Here is a 15,053-nt window from a genome sequence, read left to right as displayed (position 1 = left end):
TCTAGCTACGACGTCCGAGGTGGGGGTCATCTCTCTATCTGATCACGCGCCGGTCTCGGGGAGTTTCTCTCTGCCGGCTGATCGGGCCCCCCGAGTGGTCTGGCGCCTCAGAGATGCTCTTTTACATAAGAAAACAGATGTGCAAAGGGTTACGGCGGCGATCAGGGACTTCCAAACGCATAATGACAACGCAGACACCGCGGTGGCGACGCAGTGGGCCGCACTTAAGGCGGTGGTCAGAGGGGAATTCATCGCGGTCTCCTCAGCGGAGAACAGGGAACGGAGACAGAAACGGGACGAGCTCACGCAAAAAGTCAGGGAACTGGAAGAGGTGCACCGCCGTACGGGGGCCCCTAGGATTTGGAAACAGCTGAAGGCGGCGAGGAAGCTCCTGTCATCCCTGGACATGGATAGGGCGGAATATGCAGCACTACGACTGAAACACGCTTATTACACAGGGGGGGGGGGGACAGGTGTGGCCGCCTTCTGGCGAACAAACTCAGGGTGGCCCACGAACGCCAGCGGGTGAAGGAGATTGCGGCAGGAAATGACGGGCTGGTCGCGGAGGATGTTCAGATAGCCGAGGCCTTCCGTCGATTTTATGCGGAATTATACACTGGGGAGAGCCTGATGGCGCAGGAGTCGGAGGACTACCTGGACTCAGTCACCCTTCCGTCCCTAGAAACATCTCAAACGGAATATCTCGAACGGGAGATACGGGTCGAGGAGGTAATTGCTGCCATCTCCAGGCTTAAACATGGTAAGGCCCCTGGCCCGGACGGCTACACAGCGCTCTTCTACAGGACGTTCAGCGCCACGCTGGCCCCTATACTGACTAAATTGTTTAATTCCTTCTCCGAACCAGGGGCGATCCACCGGATCTCCTGCAGGCCACAGTTTCGGTCATACCTAAACCAGGGAAGGACCGAACCCAATGCAGCTCGTACCGTCCGATCTCCCTTTTGAACGTGGATTTAAAACTTTATACGGGAATGCTGGCGGCGCGCTTAGCGCTCCATTTGCCTGGTCTGGTGGAGTCAGACCAGGCTGGCTTTGTCCCCGGGAGACAGACGGTGGATAACACCAAGAGGGTAGTACATATTCTGGAGAAGGCTTCCCGGATTCCTGGAGAAAGAATGCTCCTATCGGTTGATGCTGAAAAGGCGTTCGACTGGGTGCATTGGCCCTATCTGGAACGGGTTATGGCGAGGATGGGCATAGGTGAAAAATTTCGCACCCTGGTTTTTAATTGCTACCGGTTCCCGTCGGCGGTGGTGCTGGTCAATGGCTGTAGCTCTCAAAGGTTTGGCATTGAACGGGGCACCAGACAGGGCTGCCCACTGTCCCCACTCCTTTTCGCTATGTACATGGAGCCCTTCACCCAGAGAAACCGGCAGAACCCGGACGCGATTAGAGTGAGGATGGGGGGATATACTCACACGGTCAGCCTCTATGCGGACGATGTGATTCTGACCTTAGAGGAACCGAGGCGTGCTCTGCCTGTGTGCATTGGCGAATTGGAGGCTTTTTCACGGGTGGCTGGATTCAAAATGAATATGGGAAAATCAACATCACTGGACATCTCCCTGACTCCTGCAACACAACGGGAGTTGCAGGGCCTCTTCCCCATGCATTGGTCGGCCCACCAGGTCCAGTACTTGGGTATCCTGCTGGCACCTACATTGCAGGACATGGTGACAGCCAATTATACGGCTTTGACTGTAAAGATTAAGGAGGAACTGGGGAGGTGGAGTAAGGGCTTGTTATCGTGGCTCGGGAGAGTGGCGGCGGTTAAAATGACGGTCCTCCCACAGATCTTATATCTATTCCGGGCCCTGCCGCTGCAGCCGCCTAAGGGCTGGCTCCAGCAGACACAGTCGGCTCTGTCCCGTTTTATTTGGCAAGGCCGCAAGCCTAGGATGAGGAGGGTTCTCTCCACGTTGGCACCGGAATCGGGGGGACTGGGGGTCCCAGATTTGCGCAAATATTTTCAAGCGGCGCAGCAGAGATAACCTGGTCGAATGGAGCCGATTCGAGTCGGACAAGCACTGGTTGTTCCAGGATCAGGCGGTGGCGGGCCGTCCCTTACAAGAGGTGCCCTTTCTGCGTAGGGCTCATCCCCCCCGAATCTCTGCGCGTCTTTTGTAACGCGGGTTCCGCTGAGGGTGTGGGATGCTACCAACAATGCACACGAGCTTACCACGTTCCCCTCTCCGTTTACACCTATTGCAGACAACCCGGACTTCACGCCGGGGATTACCCAGGGAGCTTTTGCACACTGGTGTGCCGCCGGTTGCAGGACCCTCTTCCATGTGTACGGGCCGGACGGAGTTCTCCCTTTCCAGGCTCTCAAGGAGGAGTATGGTTTGGCTGAGACAGATAGGATGCGCTACTGGCAGGTGCGACACTGGGCTTTGCAGCCGCAGGTGGGTGAGCTGGCAGACAGGAAATTATTGCCGTATGAGAAATGGTTAGTGACGCGAGCCTCGTATACTAAGCTCATCACGGATCTTTATAAAATGTTACAGCCTCCCCCCACACACTTTCATAACCCAGGTAGGGAACGCTGGAACAGGGAGCTGGGAAGAACACTGAGCCATAAAGAGTGGGACCAGATTTCATACCGCGCACGACACTCTGCATACCATATAGGACTAACTGAAACATTCACTAAAGTGTCTACATACTGGTATTACACTCCGGAGCGGTTGCATGAGATGGATAGACATATTGATAATACCTGTTGGCGGGAGTGTGGGCAACCTGGTACCCTGACACATGTCCTGTGGGAGTGCCCATTGTTGAGCCTTTACTGGAAGGAGGTGCTAGATGAGATCGACACCCACTTTGAGATAGAGTTGCCCCGCTTCCCAGCATACGTCCTGTTGGGCTTGCCTAACGGGCTGATGTATCCACTAAAATCACGCAGGGGTAGACAAATTGCCATAGCACTGGGCTCCGCCGTTCAGAACATTCTAATACACTGGCGGACTACCACTGTTCCATCCATCACGGGTTGGCTACATAGATTATGGCATGTCCTAGGTATGGAGAAATTATCACTGATGATGGCCGGGGAAGTAGATCAATTCGAAGAGTTGTGGCAGCCCTTTCATGCACTACTGGCCACCGAGTTCAGGGAACTAACCTGTCCGAGGTACCTGAGGCTCTTGAGACCGACACCACCGCTGGACTTCACCGCTTAATAGCCACGGGCTGGAGAGGGCTAGGGGATAGGGGTGTGGGCTGAGCTCAGAAGGTTTAGCTAGACGAGACACTGGACGGGGGTACTGGGAGGGGGGTAGGGGGGCGAGGGGGGTGGGAGGGAGTTGGGGGGGGAGCTGTTTCTTTAAAGGGGAAAGGATACAGAGACTTCATTTCTACCTCAGGGTGTTATTTAATGTGATGTGGATGGAAACGGAGCTCACGCAGCCTCTACTGCATTTGCGGGACACGTAGCATTATCTTGAAGATGGGCTCCCGGGGTTACAGCACAAATGTCATTGCTTGAATGTCTTTCTTATCTGTGTACTCTTTCAATAAAATACTTTCAACATAAACAACAATTGGTGCTTGCTGGTCATCCTAGCACTCGGCAGCCTTTCGTGCACATAACGTGACAGTTCTGGAAGCGAGCGCTTCGTTTTTTAATAATTCCTGTTTGCTCTTTTATTATTTACAGCCTCATTTCTTAGCCCCCGTTTTTAATTCTTAGTGCTTACCTAGCACATGATAGGGGCCTGCAAGTACAGTCCTCTCACCCACCAGTGGAAAGTGACTATGGCGATGTAGTGTTAAGTGCATTACCCAATATCAAGGACAGAACAGAACAGAAATTGGACCCTCCCCTTCATGAACCACCAGTGACTAATTTGTAAAAACCAATATGTGCAGGTGACCAAAAGTTATCCTAGAAACCTCCCACAAGCGCTGTTAATTGCTGGTGTTTCCAAATACTAAGATTTCTCACTCATGATTCCAGCTCATGGCACTTGCTTCCATCAGCCTACACTCTCTTCATCTCAGTCTTGCAGGTTCGTTTTCATCCCTCCTCCTTTACGAGCGAGAATGCTCGCCTTCTTTGTCCCTGAATTGCCTTTTTCCTTGCGCTGGGCCAAAGTCTTATGACAAAAAAATAGGTATTAGTCCCTCAAAGAGGAGTATGGCTGCCCACAACCTGCAACCACCGGCACAAATTAAGCACGGTGTACAACTTAGTAGCAGTAGTGTCAAAGTACACCACATCCAGGAAAAGCGGGAGAGAATAAATCAGGGAAAGATTAACCATCTCCAAAAGAGTATGAGCATCTGGTCCATCTCTGATTAGGGTCTGTACCTCTAAACAACAATTGGTGCTTGCTGGTCATCCTAGCACTCGGCAGCCTTTCTTGCACATAACATGACAGTTCAGGAAGCGAGCGCTTCGTTTTTTAATAATTCCTGTTTGCTCTTTTATTATTTACAGCCTCATTTCTTAGCCCCCGTTTTTTATTCTTAGCGCTTACCTGCACTGTAATCTTATTTACACCGCTGTTTGAGCGGGTCCTTAGCTGCTGCATATCGCCGATTCCGCAGCCATCTTGGGGTAGGCTGGGACACTCCACGGGTGCCATTTTGGTCAGCGCTTCTGTGTCCCAGGCAGACTCACGAACCGCTATATAAACCTGCAATGGAAACGCGCAGCCGTGACGCGCAGCGGGCGTGCCGGAATGGCGCCGGAGTTGCGCCAGAGTCCAGCCCGTCTGTGCCCGTCCGGGCCCAGGCAGGCTTAGGGCCAGGACCCTTGTTAAAATCATTAGGGCTCAGTATTACCTGTACTCGCGACGACCTTATGACATTACGACCCTCTAAAAAGACGACCTGCAACTACATTTACAGAGGAGAAAAACCTTTTTCCTATTGTGAGGTATGTTGCTCGCCCCAGCCATCTAAGGGAAAGAGCTCCCTGCAAATGGCCCTGCTTAATTGCAGATCCCTCCCGAGGCACTCCCTAGAGATTAATTTTCTCATACAGGATCATAATTTAGATATCCTGTTTTTGACGGAAACGTGGCTCACATCGAGCTCAGGGGTGGACATTGTACGGGCCCTCCCCCTAGGCTTTTTAATACACTCTCAGAACAGGCCTGTGGGTCGAGGGGGTTGCATTGCCATAATATATAGGGATTAGTTTGTGTGTAGGGCACAGAATAGCGGGGTGATGGACTGCGAGAGCTGTCAGTTCTCTTTGCAGATTTCACCTACGGTTTCTGTGTCAGGTTTATTGGTGTACCGCCCACTGGGGTGTGCTGGCAATTTTGTCAGATCTCTGATGGAAACCATCACGGTTTTGGCATCCACTACTACCAACTTTATGACGCTGGGGGATTTTAATCTCCATTTTAATGACCCGGCGGACCTGGTGGCGGCAGACCTACAATGTGATCTGAAGGCCTATGAGGTGGGCCTGATCAACTCTGGAGCAACACACAACAAGGGCCATTTGCTTGACCCGATCTTTGCTAACGTGCCCTTTTTTAGGGCCATGCCTCCCTACCCTCTCCCGTGTTCAGACCACTTTTTGGTCCCGTTCACCTGGCAAATTGAGGCCATGGCTACATCTCTTCCTAGTGCTCGTACCCTGGAAAGAGCCTGGTCCAGGTTGTCGGTTGAGAATTGGATCCTCAAACTCGAACGTTCGCGTCCCCCCCCCAGTCTTGGACCCGGTAATGGCAGATGCGAACCTCGGTAACTGGTTGACCAGCTCACTCGATTCCATCCTCCCTAAAAGAACAGTCTCAAAAAGGGAGAAGAGAATGGGCTCTGCCCCCTGGTATACGCCCGAGCGGAGAATTCTTAGGAAGGGCTGTAAGAAGCTTGAGCGCGCATGGAGAAAGGAGTGGGGCGAATCTAATAGAAAAGAATACCGCTCCGCGATAAGGGCGTATGAATCTGCTCTTCGCCGTACTAAGGCACAATTCTTTGATGAAAGAATTAAAAACTCCTCGAATTCCTCCAAAGAAACCTTCCTAGTGGTTAAAGAACTATTGAGAGTTCCCGAGCCCTTTGTAGCTCATGACAACCCAGGAGACAAATGTAAGGATCTGGCTAACTATTTTCACACCAAAATAGAGAACATTCTAAGTGTCCTGCCCCAGATTGACCAGAGAGCAGACGCCATTAGTCAGCCTGTTGGAGCCCCCGTCCACCTGGAAGCCTTTGGACCAGCGTCAGTGGAAGAGGTCCTTAAAGTGCTGGTCACTATTAAGAGCGGCTCCCCCAGCGACCCGGTCCCTATGAGGATCCTGAAACAGGTAGGAACTACTATTGCCACCCCTGTTACCGATTTAATCAACGCATCCTTTGCACGGGGTATGGTGCCACCGAGCTGGAAGGGAGCAGTTGTGAAAGCCCTCCTGAAAAAGCCTCACCTAGATCCATCGGATCTGGCGAATTTCAGGCCTATTTCCCTGCTTTCTGGACTCAGTAAAATCGCAGAAAGGTTGGTGAACCAACATCCATCACACTTTCTTGAGTCCAATGGCCTGTTGCAGAATTCGCAAACAGGCTTTCGGCCGGGTCAGGGCACCGACACCGCTCTTCTGGCAGTCGTTGAGGAAGCCAGAAGCATCTTGGATTCGGGAGGATCAGTGGCAGTGATCCTCCTTGGATCTCAGTGCGGCTTTCGACACTGTTAATCACCAAGTGCTAATTCAACGGCTGTCAGATGTAGGAGTGACAGGGACGGCTTTGAAATGTCTCACGTCATTTCTTAGCGACCGGACTTACCAGGTATGGGAAGGCAGTGCACGATCAGCGTCAATCCCCCTCCATTGTGGTGTGCCACAGGGCTCATCCCTAAGCCCCACATTGTGTAATGTGTTTATGGCCCCCCTGGAGGATGTGGTTGCCCCATTTGGTATCAAAATCGTGAGCTACGCTGATGATACTCAGCTGGTGGTCGCCTTATCCCAGCTTGCTAAAAGTCCAGACACGCTGCACGCCTGCATGTCCAAGGTTTATACTTGGATGTGTGAATCGGCATTGAAGCTGAACGGCTCAAAGACCAAAATAATGCTTTTAGGGCACAAAGGACCTTCACTCCCTCAGACTATCTGGCCCAGTTGTTTGGGCGAGCTCCCGAGTCCAAAGGAGGAGATTAAGAGCCTTGGGGTCTGGCTGGAACAAGATTTCTCTTTCAGGACCCAAGCGAAAAAAATGGCGGGAGTCTGCTTTGGTCTTCTCCGTTCAGCTCGGAAAGTTCTGCCTCTCCTTCCACCGCCATCTAGAAAGCTGCTTATTCAGGGGCTGATCGTATCAAGATTGGATTATAGTAATGCTATCTTTCTCGGTGCACCTGAAGCAACGTTCAACAAACTCCAACAGATTCAAAACGCTGCAGCACGGCTTCTTAAGAGTACCTCAATGACGTGGTCAGCTAAACCCGCATCGAAGGCGCTGCATTGGCTCCCGGTGCGCGAAAGGGTCAAATTTAAGTCCCTTTGCATTGCGCATAAAATTCTTCAGGACAAGGGACCTCCTATCCTGAAGAACTTAGTTGTGCCCTACAAGGCCAATAGAGCCTTGCGCTCAGATCAGAAACATCTGCTCAAAATTCCTAAAGTTAAAAAGGCACGTACGGGGGGGAGAAGATTCTCAGTGAACACAGCGATTCTTTGGAACACACTCCCCAGAGTCTGCGCTCGGAGACTTGTCATCTCCGGTTTCGCAAACTCCTCAAAACGCACCTCTTTCCTAACTGATGCCTCTGAATACGCTTGACTGCTACCTTTTTGTTGCTCTGGAATAAGCGCTGGGATGCTCTAGGGTAACTACGCGCTATACAAAACTCGAAATAAATAAATAAAATACCACACATCCATCTAGGTCCGACAGCAAAGAGCCAATTGTCAAAGAGTATCATGGGCTATCAGGAAGTACACCACAGGAAGTTCACTGTCATTGACATGGGGACATGATTACTACTGAGCAAGCGCTGAAAGGAGTATACTTCAAGGGGTGTGTAACTACAGGCCTGAGTCCATTGCTTTTCAGGACTGATGGCTGCACGAAAGCGCAGCCCAAAATGGGCTCTGGACTTCACCACAAGATTACATATGACATTAGTGGGTAACATAAAAGGATCCAATGTGAAGCAATACACATGTAATAAAGATGGTACCATTAATAGGTTCTAGGTAAAATAAGCAACTAAACTAAGATTTTCGCAAACTTTCACAACATGAATATAAACCAGCCGTCATAAGCTTAAATTCCTGAGCTATTTAATAAAAATACTTTATACAAGTCAGAAATAGTACCTGCCACGCCAGCCCACTGGCCAAAGGCCACAACACGTGTCCCTTTGTGGTCCATCATCTTTTCGTAGTCAATTAGACGAATTTCCTAAATGATAAAAAGAACATATGTAGGTTAATTATAATTCCTGGAGCGATTACCGTTATGTCTCAGGATGAAGGGAATTAAGCTTATAATAAAGTTTAAGTGACATTTCAAACTCTCCAATGACTTAACAGTTTTCTTGTATTTTGTACTAAAATGCTAAGTTTCAGATCATCAACAATGTAGGATGGAACAACTTCCTACTTGATGGTTGCAAGTAAGAGGTACTTCATCCACCTGTAATCTCCACTGTGAAATCACACTACCAATGTCATTCATTGATTGATCGGTCACTGTACAAACAACTTACCCATCGTCCGCTATTTTTCCATATTTGCAATATTACTGGGTGAATGTTACATAAAATCACCAAATGAAAGTAAAATAAGCATGAGAAAAATTAGTGGTGTTGCAAAGCTAAGCTGTTATTGAACAAACATGAGTACCTGCTAGGAATCTATTTTAACCATTTCAGGATCTCATCCCGCAGGACTGTCGTAAAAGTTTGTATTTTCTCCTATCCATTTAAGGATCTCATCCCTCAGGTCTGTCGTAAAATGTATTTTCTCCTACCCATTTCAGGATCTGATCCCACAGGACTGTCATAACATCTAGTTTCTATTACCTGTTTCAGAATCTCGTCCAGCAGGGACATATTGGCTTCTTGAGCTTTGATGGTGTGTGAGAAGAATGCGTATGTCTTCCTGGGAATTAACTTATCCTCTGGTGGTCGTTTTACTCCGACGATTAGAGAAGCATCAGAGATATCCTCCTGAATGATGCCGCCCGCCTTTGCATACTCCTGGCCAAAAAAGAAAGTAACATTGTCACCGGTTTTGCATTGGAGCTGCTGCACCATGTTTTACCACTTGTGAAGGAAAACATTTTCACTGACATCCAATGAACAGAATAAAACCATTGCACATGACCATCTAAAGATATACAATACATGAGATATACATCGATTCAGCAGTATGCAATCTTCTATTTTTACCTACATATGCAGTACAAACAGGGAGGAATATTTAATACCACTCAAACATCAAGCAAGATTCCCGATACCATGGCAGGTTGAACAAGCTGGCACAGGGAAACACATCACTTTCAAGCAGTGCTTGCACAGTGGATTGGGTGAAAGGAAATGGTACAGCAAAGTTACATCAGAATGATCTATATGGGTATTAAGCAAAAAATAAAATATAAATACATGATAAAGCCTTCTACTAGAGGCATCCAACAACAAGGCTTCAGGAATAACTGCACCGTGGAAGGGCAGCTTATGACGTTTTGATAAGAATAACGCCATGAACTGTGATTCGTTGGTCAAAGGCAATGTGGCGGGGAAGAAAGCAGGACTTGCTGTCCAATGTCAATCTAGGCTAGTGCTAGGTCAGTATTTCTGGAGTCAAGCTTGTTTCCCGGTTTCCCCAGTTTTGATCAAATAAACTCTGGTGTTTAGAGGTAAGGATTATTACTTGAAGCTCCAATTTATAGGCTGGTTACTTGACGCTCAAAATTGTTCAAATTTGCCCTTTTAAGGCAGAGGCTTTCACCAAATAATTTCAGGATGTCAACGCCAGATTAAGAATCCCACAACGGTCAATGCTCCAGATCTTACGCAGAGTTTCCGTAGACCACAAACCAACAATTTTTCTTCTATTAATAGTTTGTTTTGGCACAAACCAGGAGAGTGCAAAGTTTAACAAGCTGAGCTGAGGATCCACATTCTACGTTGTGGTACAAACAGACAACAAATAGAACCTGTCTAACACCACAACTTAGATCTACTACAACACATTTGTGGTGCCAGGCAGCAAGCCTTTGACGAAAACAGCGCATGGTTTTAGGTCCAGGCGTTAAGCTGTTTAAGTAAAAGATTTTTCACTAAAGTGCAAGTCACATCTGTGAGGTATGCCATACAAGGGCCTCAAGGGTAAGATTGTTCAACGTGTTTTCAGGAGTTTCAGGTTTTATACTGGTTGCATCTTTTGCTTTTTGAAATCAACTCTTCGTCTGCACTGCCCTAATGCACTAAGTGTGTGCCACAGGATATTGAACTATGAGCAATATTGAAACTAAATGGATAGTACTTCCATAAGGAGAATGGTAAAGATGTGAAAGCTTAACTGTTTCGTCATTAATATGAGATCAGGAAGGCAAAATCTGATGTGGTTTAAACAGGAGAGTACATGTGCTGGCACCACTCCAGAGAGGTCAATTGTTGGGATGCATCTTCCTATTGGGTGGATGAGGTTTCCTATGAGGGATGTGAAGCACACTTGGTGTTTGTGTAGTTAGCCAAGTGTGGCCAGGAAGTTATATTGGCAAAAGAAGAAATGAAGAACATAAGCTTATTAGAGGCTGTGTTGCAGCTACTGTTAAGAACGCTAGGCTTGAGCTTGAACCCTCAATAACATTGTTAGGGCGCCACCACAAGCACTGCTGTTCATTACCAGAAGAGCGACTCACAACTATGTCCAAGTAGAACGCTTCCTGTATTTTGAAAACGCAAAGGAACATTATCCAGAAACACGGTTAAATTGGATACTCTTATTTACTTACGTTATTTATTGTCATGCTAAGGAAAAGCTCCTTCACTCTCAGAAGGCACACTCAATGATGTTTTCAAGAGCCAGGCCTGATGTCAACTGGTCCAAGTATAAAAACTATTTTATTCACATTACACAATCAACATGAATACATTACAAAACATTGGCAAAGCCATTCTGGCGCTGCCTGCCAGCCTTTTGGCATTATCAATACTTGTTTTGTTCTACCATCGTGTTTTTGCAAATCTTTATTGTTTGAGAAGTTGCCAGCCCCTCGTCAAAAACATGCTTAAAAGCAGTAACACATTTTGGTCTTAAAAAACACACATTGCCACAGTAGTCCCTAGCACTGAAGGGAACCATTTTGTGTGCAGATGTGCTCCTTGTGAAAGGGGGAAATGCCGTCATGCACTATGAATTTAGCCAGTTTGCTGAAGACGGCAGACCCACTGCCCTATCATTTATTCTGTACTGAGAAGAAAAATGTGAATGACGCAATAACAGATCATTTGATGAAGAGAACTGGCTTATAAGCCCTAAAAATAAATATATTCCACATACAATAAAAATAAAAAGGTCCGGGGTAACACTAGAGAAGATTTCAAGGTCCAATTAAAGAACCTTCTATAGCTTTCAGTTGTCAGAGCTAAGACTGATATTCATCATTAAAATAATCTTTACTTCCTCAAAGCTCAAGTAGCATTGTAATCTACTCCTGCTACTCCAATTCTAAAAGGCTAGGAACACTCTGACTTTATTAATTAACAGATTAACAGACATAAAACCATAAACTCTTCCTTACTTGACTAAGGCCAATTGGTCTCTCCGGGTCTCCACACTGGTGAGCTCCAACATGTCTAAAAAGCAACATATGAGAAATGGCAAAAGGGCCTGACAACATTCCTGCAGAGGCAATGAAGGCAGCCATTGAAACATCAGTAGACATCCTCTACCCCATGTTTGGAAGGAATTGGGGAGAGGGAAAGGTGTCATCAGATTGGAAGGAGGGATAGCTCATCAAGATCCCCAAGAAAGAAGAGCAGAGTAACAAAGAGATAACTCTATCGATCCCAGGCAAAGTGTTCAACAGATTCATCCTGAAAAGAATGAAGGAGCAAGTCGACAACGTTCAGCTGCAAGACCAGAAAGCTGGCTTCTTCAAGGATAGATCCTGCACAGCCCAGATTGCGACACTGTGCATCAATATTGAGCAGTTGATGGAATGGCACTCCTCCCTCTATGGCAACTTCATTGACAATGAGAAGATATCCACAGCGTGGACAGAGAGACCCTTTGGAAACTCTTCCTCCACTATGTTATGCCAGATAAACTTGTAAGACTCATCAGGAACTAATACGAGGGAATGACCTGCAAGATAGTCTCTGGAGAACAACTCATGGAAGCCTTCCAAGTGAGAACCAGAGTCCGCAGGAGTCATTTGCTCTTGCCTATTCTCTTGCTGCTGGCCATAGCCTGGATCATGAAGACATCCCCACCAAGGAGAAGAAATGGGATCCAGTGGACACCTTGGATGAAGCTCAAGGACCTGAACTTTACAGATGACCTGGCTCTACTCTCCCATACACATCTGCAGATGCAAGAGAAGACCAACAATGTGGCAGTCACATGAGCACAACTTGGCCTCAATATCTACAGAGGAAAAACCAAGATCCTGAAGGCTAATATGGCCAGCAGAGCTGCAGCCACTCTTGCAGGCGATGCACTGGATGAGGAGGAGGCCTTCACCTACCTGGGCAGTGTTAAATACAAGCAAGCAGGGCGACACAGTCGTCGACATCAGGCAAGAATCTGCAAAGCTAGGGTTGTCTTCATCCAGCTAATGAAGAACTGGAGCACCAAGGACCTAATGCTGGAAACCAAGATCAGACTTTTTAACACCAATGTAAAATCAGTCCAGCTGTATGGAGCAGAAACTTGGAGGATAACAGTGACCACAACCAGCAAAGTCCAGACTTTCATCAACACCTGCCTAAGGAAACCCCTCCAAATCCACTGGCCAAGCACAATTATTAGCTATGACCTTTGGCAATAGATTTCCTAACTCAAGAAGAAATCAGGAAAAGACACTGGTGGTGGTTAGGTCACACTCCCGCAAGTCTGCATCAAACATCACCAAGGAAGCCCTGACCTGGAACCTCAAGTTAAAAGAAAAGAGCCAAGCCCGGTGCGGAGGATTCAAGGCTCACTACAGAGATGGGTTACACCAGTAGTCAGACTGAAAGAAAAGCCCAGGACACAGATAGCTAGAGAGTCCTGGTTGATGGCCTATACACCAGGAGGTATAGTAAGCATAAGTAAGTAGGTAAGTAAGACTGCGAGGGAGAATTGGATGCATCAAAAACATCATGTGTTCCTCGATGGAACAGGCTTTCTATCACAAAGAGGATCACATTTAAAGCTTGTTAAATTGACCACAAAGCTCTGCATGAACTGTCTCCCGAATTCCAATTTAGAATCCACCCACCTGGCCGGTAACAACATTCAGCCAAGACCAGGCTTCTCTAGGTCACACGAATCGGCAAAAACTACAGTATCATGCTTGTTCTTTGAGGGCGTCAAGCTGGACAACTAGTTTCAAATAGCTTGTTGCACAAACTCCTCCACCTCAATTCAGGAACAGCCTGAAGCCCTAGTTACTATCTTGCTCCCACCAGAGGCACGCAAAATACTTTGCAAATGAAACAAAAACACTTTATAAAAAATAAACACAGTTTTAACAGGTGTTAAGTCATAAATGGCATAAACAAGCTTTTTACAACTACGCAAAGTCTCAAACGTGAAGAAAGGCATGTATTGAAGTCCCAAATTATTACAACAGGTGTTTCCATCATATGGATATAAAATATTTTTTAAAAGCCTCCAATATCAGGGCCAAATGACAGCGCTCTACAAAATACCAAATAAAGAAACTAATTTCTAAGGGGTTTTGTACAGCATTCTACATGGCACTACGGCTGCTTCAATCCATGGAGAACATGGGGTGAAAGAAGAGTCTAGTCACCCTATGAACTCTTATATTATGTGGGCAGTTTGCCCATATTTCCAGTGAGAGAGCTTGTTCACTATGAAGATTTGGATGCGGAGGTATCCTTGTAGTTAAAGTGTCAGTGGACTACACTGGAATGTACAGATGTGTTGATGTGGGGGTGTCTGTCCGCAGAGCAGTGGTGTCAAGGGAAGAGGGTTGGTCTTTGGCCTAAGACCAATCAATCAGGGTGCTTATAAAGTGTGACTACTCACCCGTAAGGGTCCTAAGGTGCTGGGGGGGTGGGGTGGGGGCTTCTGCAGATCAGTTGAAGAGCCAGGTCTTGAGGTCCTTGCTGAATTTAGGCAGTGATGGTGATTGCCTGAGGTGCAGAGGTAGGGAGTTCCCAGACCAGCAGTAAGTCAGTGCAAGCAGTGTACAGACCAAATGTTTGAAAAGTCTATGTTAGGGACTTGTGAACGCTGCCTCCATTGTTAAGGTGGTTGGGTTAGGTGGACCGCACTGTGCACCCACTTGCCTCCACAGTGTGCTTCTCGAAATTGTCAATGGGTGGAAAATATTAGATGAGACTCTTCTGGTCTCTTCTTAATGTTCAGATCTTCGTTAATCCAAAGGTGAGATGGGCTATGAACTGTAGTGAAGGTTCCTGCGCAAAGAATAGTCTTTTGAGACACAGGACTGGCGCAGAATGGGACGAGTTATAAATCATGGTTGTAGTACAAGGAGAGGCATTTATGTGATGCAGGGCTTAATTTGAGCCGGAGCTTGCCGGTGCTTAGCACCGGCACCTAATTAACAGGGCCGGGTCTACAGTCACGCTCATTAAGTGCACCGTTGGTAAATGGTTCCAAGCACATAAACACTCCTGCAAATAACTTCAAAGATACTGGCAGGTGTCACAGGCCTGGCTGCCTCGGGCGGAGTAAATGTTTAATAGTTTATTGGCCCCATGAATCTTCTTCTTACGAAGTCCGTCAGTTTCTTTTATTTCTTTTGTATGTCTTTGTAACTACTGTATGGCATAACTCTGTAGAGCATTGGATTCCGGGACAGCTTAAACCCCGGGCTTCGTTTAGTGTAAATCAAGCCGGCTTTTAACAACACAGCTGTCCCTG

General features: G+C 47.3%; 1 protein-coding gene across 1 annotated transcript in view; it reads right to left on the bottom strand.

Moving 5' to 3' along the window:
* AASS (aminoadipate-semialdehyde synthase) overlaps positions 1 to 15,053 on the bottom strand; it is a 568,722-nt gene that overhangs the window by 472,107 nt on the left and 81,562 nt on the right. Inside the window, exons 3-4 of the mRNA XM_086966854.1 lie at positions 9,008 to 9,184; positions 8,301 to 8,385 (exon numbers count right to left, since the gene is read on the bottom strand). Coding sequence (XP_086822980.1) covers positions 8,301 to 8,385; positions 9,008 to 9,184 — 262 coding nt within the window. The remainder of the gene's footprint in view (positions 1 to 8,300; positions 8,386 to 9,007; positions 9,185 to 15,053) is intronic.

The sequence above is a fragment of the Lissotriton vulgaris genome, chromosome 1_1 (assembly GCF_964263255.1).
Source record: "Lissotriton vulgaris chromosome 1_1, aLisVul1.2, whole genome shotgun sequence".
In the NCBI taxonomy this organism is placed as follows: Eukaryota; Metazoa; Chordata; class Amphibia; order Caudata; family Salamandridae; genus Lissotriton; species Lissotriton vulgaris.
Note: the sequence above shows the minus strand (reverse complement) of the source record. Positions and strands in the feature narration are given on the sequence as shown.